This window comes from Buceros rhinoceros, unplaced genomic scaffold (assembly GCF_000710305.1).
Source record: "Buceros rhinoceros silvestris isolate BGI_N320 unplaced genomic scaffold, ASM71030v1 scaffold1695, whole genome shotgun sequence".
Classification (NCBI taxonomy): domain Eukaryota; kingdom Metazoa; phylum Chordata; class Aves; order Bucerotiformes; family Bucerotidae; genus Buceros; species Buceros rhinoceros.
This window is the reverse complement of record NW_010413267.1, coordinates 20,959-28,030: the sequence shown is the minus strand read 5'-3', so window position 1 is coordinate 28,030 and position 7,072 is coordinate 20,959. Positions and strand designations below refer to the sequence as shown.

Sequence of the window (7,072 nt, the reverse complement as noted above, 5' to 3'; positions counted from 1 at the left end):
TGCACTTCTTCCTGCAGCACTATCTAGACCGAGGATTCACAATGCTGCTCTTGCCAAGATAATATATCCATTAACTGAAAGTAAATTCTAAGGGATTATCTAACGTTTGTCATGTTCACAGTGCATAACGAAGAACTTTGTATGACAGACTTTTATTTACTTATTTTTACAAAATTCTCTTGCACATATGCTGCTGCTTTGCAGATTACAGTCTTCCAAAGAGCATTCGGCCCAAGAATAGAGAGGCAGGTTTATGACTGCCAAAACGATTTTCCAGCATCCTGGTGCCAGAGCTACAGAAATTCGTAGCCAGGTTTCTGACTCACTTGCACCACTGCAATAGCACCACATAAACCTGAGGACACAATAGCAAAGCATTTGTTGTGACTGACCATGTCACTTCTATTTCTGCTACAGATCAATTTAATAGGTGTCATCACATAACTTTCCAGATCTTGTGAGCAGTTATTACTGTGTTCTCCCATTGGTGTAAACAACAACAATAAAAGAAGCCAAGATTTACACTGCTGTGATTGTATTTCTGGATGTAAATCAGCCAGATTCCTGGAAAAATCAAAGTAAATTCCCCACGTAGACAAGGCCTAAAAGGAATTGGATAAACACAAGGGTCCTGACTGTATATTTCATCCAAAAGATAAATAAGCTCTTAAATCACATTAAAAACAAACAAACAAAAAAGCGGCCTGAAAAACAGCAGCTATTAAACAAGCGAAAGCCTGGCAATACTGGAGTAATTCCCACAATGCTCATCCGTACCCTGAAACGCATTCAGAACACACCCTGTTTTCAGAGCTGTCACACAACAGACGCAGGTGTAAGCCTGCCATCTCCACACAAACAACAGAATATGACATTTAAATAATACCACGAAGGAACCAGTGGGAGATGCAGGCAGCCTACACTAGGTACCGCAGTTCTTTTTTAAAGCAACTCATCTGTTAGTTACCAAATAGCTAAAAGGCCCTGGGGATGCAACAAAACAAAAGCATAGCAGGTTCCGAAGAATATACAGGAACACAACACAATCACACCCATCTCCTTTTCACTGTAGACACCTACAGCATTTAAAAAATACATATATATAGTTTTAAAGCTTATTAAGCCACATCCTAAAACTAGTTAGGTTTCTGGCTGTCCTGTTTAGTCTCAGTGTATTAACAGATAATTTCTATCCATTTGTTTCCAAGTCAGAGCTGTCTGGTATCTTAAATAGTTCTCCTCACACTCTGGTGTTTGTCTAACCCCTGACATTTACAGAGAGAAGGATCCTTTCAACCATGAGCTTTCTAGGCTACCTAAGCCAAGCTTTTGGTGTAACAGAATTTAAGAATGAAGGATAAACAGGTATTTCAAACACGATCTGTTTGAATCTCTGCCTGTCTCCATAAATATCCTCCCCAAATAAATATGGTTTCAAGTGTATAAGAAAATACGTAACGGGAAAACCTTTACAGCATAAATTTATGAGATGGTGTTGCCAAGCCTCGTGATTTGTTCCAGTATCTCTATATTTTCTCAACTTTCAGCTGCTGGAGTTCTCTCTTAAAAATAAAATTCAAAAAATAAAATACTCTATCCTTCATGATTACGGATAAAAGCCTGGAGGCAGGAGTCAAGCAACGGCTTGTAAAAGAGGTCAGGATTGGCTTGTAAAGAAGGTCAGGATTTAAATAAAGATAATATGGTTTTAGAAAATAAAAATTGGTTAAAAACCCTCAAGATGAGGTAATTCAGTATTTAAGATGCCACTGTCTGATACTCTGACAGAAAACACCAACAAATCATCTTATAAACTTGCCTGTATTCTTTTTGTAGAATTGCACACCAGTAATAATCTGATCCCACTTCTATAGGCAACTGGCTGGCTTTGTTGCTCCAATGTGCTAAAAACTATTCATATTATAAATTTAAGGAAGCGGCATCTCTGGCTTTCTAAATCACAAGAACAGGGAAAGTGCTTCTGCTTTATTAAGAGAAATTGAGGTAAAGAGGTAAAACTGAGGTAAGCGACCAGCTTACAGCAGATCCAGAACCTGAACACAGATTTCAGATTTTCTGAGTTCCGGTCTTGTGCTTTAGGCAGCAGGCCAGTCTTCTTTTCACTTAACAAGCTATTGAAACCCAAACTCTTATTTAAAAATTGACAATGCAGCTCAGTAACAATGAAACAGCAAGAATACTTGAAAAAGATATCATCTTAAAGTCAAACCCCTGATCCTTCAGCAAAAACTTGCCCCCAATACACCATCAAATTTTTTTCCAGGAGGCTATATTGAATATAGAAACTGGTATAAATTCTATCAGGCAGGACAAAAATCACAATACTGACATTACCGTCAGGATCCTATCTTTGTGTTTGATCTCTGGTGCCATTAGTTCGGCAGCTCTTCATCATACTTACTGACTTTATATCCCAGCTTTTCAGCATGAATCCTCTTGGCCATGAACTGCCCTTCAATCAACGCTCGTATTTCCACCTCCTTTGGAAAGCCTGAAACCTGTATCAAAGAGGGAACACATTAAGTTAACAAGCACCTTACGCAGTATACAATCCATCAAATTTGAAATTAATGCAGATGGGAAAAGGTTCTGCTGCAAGCTGTAAGCTCTGCTCTATGCATTTCTCAGCACCAAAGGTTGATTAAGACTCAAGACCTGAAAAATAAAATTAAAGCAAGTAGATAAAACTCAGATGCATTAAGCAGTGTCATAAAAGTTTATTTCTGTCTGTGCAAAAGTGAAACTGTGTAATCTTTCAATTAATTTAATTTTCATTAATTTATTTAGTTCCTGTATTTTCCGTCCTTTCACCAACGAGAATATGAGAGGCAACAGAAGTAGCAAATACTGAACTACAAACAAATACAAAGAATCTTTCACAAACCGTTTAGTTTTTCAATGCGCTACAGTAGGTGCCTACAACTTGCGTAACAGCTACAAGCGATTAGGCATTCACTTCAACAGCAAACACGGCTGCTCTGCAAACACACGATACTATCAGCCTCCGTTCACCTGAGTGAGGTCTAATCGACTGGGACTCACGACTGATCAAAGACACCTCTTGAGTTTCAGTACCACCCAGAAAGCCAGACATGTAAACAACAGGAAAGAAAGAAGAAAAGATACAAAGAACTTTCCTTTCCATAATATAATTTCTACTTCAGTTCCAATTGGACTTGAGCCTGTGTTTACTTACATACGGCTACAGAGTTTGGAGGTTACTCCAAGACATGCAGGACAACAAAATCAGGTCTTTACATATACATGTAGAGCAAGATAAAAGACAAAATACTACAGCACGAAGTTTCAACACATCCTTATCTGTGCGTCTAAAACTCAGGGGAACTGAGTTTCATGTAAGTGTACTAAGCTCTTAATAAGCCTAAAGTTAATCCTGTTTCAAAAACAGTGTTCGTTTCAGTAAATCCACGTTTTGCAGTAAAGGAGTATTTCTTCCAAAAAAGTACCCTATGAGTTCTAGTTCAGACTTTGCAACGTAGACACTCTCAAGCTACAGACTAAACACTTCCTTACAAAAATCATCCCAGGGACTTGCATGAAATAAAACTTGAAAGGAAGTACCTCAGATTAAAAAAAAAAAAAAAAGATAATGGCAAAGATTTCAAGCCTTGACAGTACTCTGCAAGGTTTGAGACGTTAACTAGATCATTCCTACCTTTTGGTTGTCTCTGTTGAATCTGTGAATCCCTACTGCTTCAGGAGTAATTTCCATCACATCAAAGTAGAAACCTGCATCAAGGAACATTAAAGAGTGTCATGTTTGCTCCTAGCCTCAAGTTGGAGTCTTCTTTCAGCACACAGCTAAAATGATAATAAATGTTTATCACATATTTGGAAAGAGATTTGAGTCACCACACAGCCTGTTTCTTAAATGTGTGGACTGAAATTAATTATTGAATTTAACTACCTTTGTTTTACAAAAATGTGGCTCTTAAGCGTGTCTGGCTCCAGGCATCCAAACAATAAAACAAACAACAAGCCTACAAAAGAGCACACACCCACCAGAACACACACACACATGCAAATAATGAAGACAATACATAACACATCCTAGAAACAGTTTCAGTAGGTCATATGCAAGGATGAAAGAAAAAGGAAAAGAAAAACCAGGAAAAGGGGCAAGTTAGTAAGAAGAGTACCAGGAATACTGAAACACTTCAGGCACTGGGTTAGATTTCACGAGCTTATTAGAGAACATCAGATATTTTAAGTTCTGAAGCAGAGCTGATCTCTGAATAGTTTTGATGAGATCTGAAGAAAAGCAGTAATGCTTTGTAGACAGCTAGACAAAAAGCGTGAAAAAGATTTCCTCAGTGTTGGTGGCAAGAAGGGCTGGACAGAAAAGACATTCAAGAAAGGAGAAAAAAAGAAAATGAGGACAGAAAAACTGAACAGAATTGCTTAGAAACTAAGGAGCGTTTCTAAGGTTCAGACCTTGGAACAAGAGTACGCTGCCCTAGACGTCCTGTGATTATTAGCCAAAAAAACCCCAGAACAGTAGTGTGCTTTAGCACACACAACCTTTTTGGTTAACGTTCTAAGGAGCACCATGGGTTACAGATCTGCAAGCCCTGCCAGCGGACACATATCCCAAAACTTACTTCCTGACCCCGCTGCCACCTTAAATCTGGCAGGTGAGGTCTTCAGGTAAACTCACTGGTTTCATCAGCCTTCTCAGGTACTTCCCAAATGCAACAGGGACCTAACCTGGTCACTACTCCTCCTTCCCTATCTGCAACCCCTGTTACTCTCACTACCCCAACCTCACCCCAGCAGCTGCCTCTGTCCATCTCCAAACCTCTGCAGGGGCAACTTCTCACTCAACAGGGAGTGCAGGGAACAAGTGAGCAAAAGGACGGTGTCTAACCAGTTCCTTCTTTGCCCTGTTTTCCTCAGGAACTCAAGATTATGGAGATTACTGCATTTCTACTTGAGGTTAACCCAGAGGTTATCTGAGCATAGAGGTTATTTAGGATGTCTTTTACAAAACACCCATTTTACAGGGGATATCCAAGTGAATATCATTTAATACAGATTTTAAAACTTTAAGGCAGTATCCTGGTATTCTTGAAATCAGCAACGCTATTTTCATCAACTTCCAACTCTTTTAATACTAAGGTGGCTGGCTTTGGGGTTTTGGATAACTTCTTCCCAGTTTCTGAAACACATAAATCAATTTGCCTGCTAGTGAAAGGAGACTCCTGGTCATTTGAATACCCCACAGAGACTGGATTTGACAGACAACATAGCAGGGCTTCTAAAAATGAAAAATCAGTGCTAAAATCACAGTGTCAAGAGACTGTACCTTAAATTCACTTTCCTAAAGAGTGAGGTCTTCTATATCCAGATATTTAAGATATTCTATATCTTAAAGATATAGATAAGATACATATAGTTAAGATATTCTATATCTTAAATATCCACATTTAAAAACTTTGCTACCTGCAGTTTTTAAATTCATTTTACTCATAGGCATTCAGATCTAGGATGATGATCTAGGTGGTGATTTCGAATCCAGCTCTGCAACGGTTAAATTTTCATCCTGATTATGCTCACCTTTCAATAAATCATTTCTGAGCTATATACAGCTTAACATTTTACAAGTGTAGTAAGAAGGAAGATAATATGAAACTTCAAATACATGGGTTTATTTATATTTTAAAACATTTCCATTGTCATAATTTTATTTCATTTTACTCACCATAATGTGGGAAAAAAACAGGGATGAAATGACTCTGTGACATATGTTGTGGAAAATGCAGGAAATGGGGGTATCACCTGACATTACTGCTTTGTTCACAGGCATGAACAAGATTCTAGAGTAATGACTGAGAAAGAAATAATGTGGAGCTTGGGTTGAGTCTTTGGAAAAAGAAACAAACTTAAATGAAACCCTCCTTCAGAAACTACTAGCTTTAAACATTCTACAGTTAAGATGTTACTACTATCCTTTCAATGACCAAAAGAGCTCCATAAATATAATTTTCTTACTTAATGAATAGTGAAGGAAAGTACCATCATGACACTTGCCTGCCAGCAGAGCATTTTTAAGTACACTGAAGGAATTTCCCTTGCTCTAGGTAACTTAATTTTTGGTCTTTATCATGACCCAAGTGAAAAGGAGGTACAACGCCCATTCGTGTCTAAACAAATCCTGGAACTCCCTGCCTTGCTAAGGCTCATACCCAAGTTTCCGTGGTTTCCAGCAGCAGTAGATGATAAGGCTTTGGAGAAGTCATCCCAGGAGCCTGAAGCACAGTCATCTCTGATCCTCTCTCTCATCAGAGAGCCATTCTTAAAACTGAAACACACAAACATACCATATGCCAAAAAAACCTGAAACACACAAACATACGTTTGTGTTTTTCCAAAACATTTGGCTGTAGATTTTTAAAGCATATTCCATACTGGTGTTTATTGTATCAGCTGAATAAAGCTGGGCAAGCTAAAAGATACAATCACTTCTTCATTATGGAAAGCAACAGAAAGGGAGAAAACTAGATAAGAGAGAAAACAAATACTACAGAACGCGATGAGGAATGCAGTGCAGAGATGTTGGTAAACATCCCTCCAATGAGTCAGCTTAGAGCCAGTCTGACAGGCCAGGCTAAACCCAAGCTAGCTCTGCAGACCTAAGACATCTCCTCAGAGAAGTACTCTGACACAGTGCTAAAAGGGTCACTGTGATGTGACTTTGCAAGGAGGATCAAGAGTGTCTTTACATTGTATCTGTGATTTCAGAAGCATGGTGCCAGCTTGTGACCAGCAAGACTTACGGGTCTAGTTCTGTGCCAGGATCTGGCAAAGGAAAGCACCACAGCTGCATCGGCATGGTTCTGGTCCAGGGCCAGTAAACCATGCTGTAAAATAGACATCTGTTCAGCGTTTATGGTCTTTGCACCCTTTGCACAGTTGCCTTCCTTGCCACCTCTGTGAAAATGACACTCCTGCCAAATACTGCAGCACTGGACTCACACCCAGAGGAACGCTGTTGGAATACTCTCCAGCACAGAGTTATCAAAGCAACTCA

General features: G+C 39.0%; 1 protein-coding gene across 1 annotated transcript in view; it reads right to left on the bottom strand.

The window, feature by feature from the left end:
• The window catches only part of XYLB (xylulokinase homolog (H. influenzae)), a gene marked incomplete at its 5' end in the record, with an annotated part of 83,948 nt that overhangs the window by 57,627 nt on the left and 19,249 nt on the right, over positions 1-7,072 (bottom strand). The window contains 3 exons of the mRNA XM_010136651.1: positions 2,423-2,519; positions 3,698-3,771; positions 6,228-6,343. Coding sequence (XP_010134953.1) covers positions 2,423-2,519; positions 3,698-3,771; positions 6,228-6,343 — 287 coding nt within the window. The remainder of the gene's footprint in view (positions 1-2,422; positions 2,520-3,697; positions 3,772-6,227; positions 6,344-7,072) is intronic.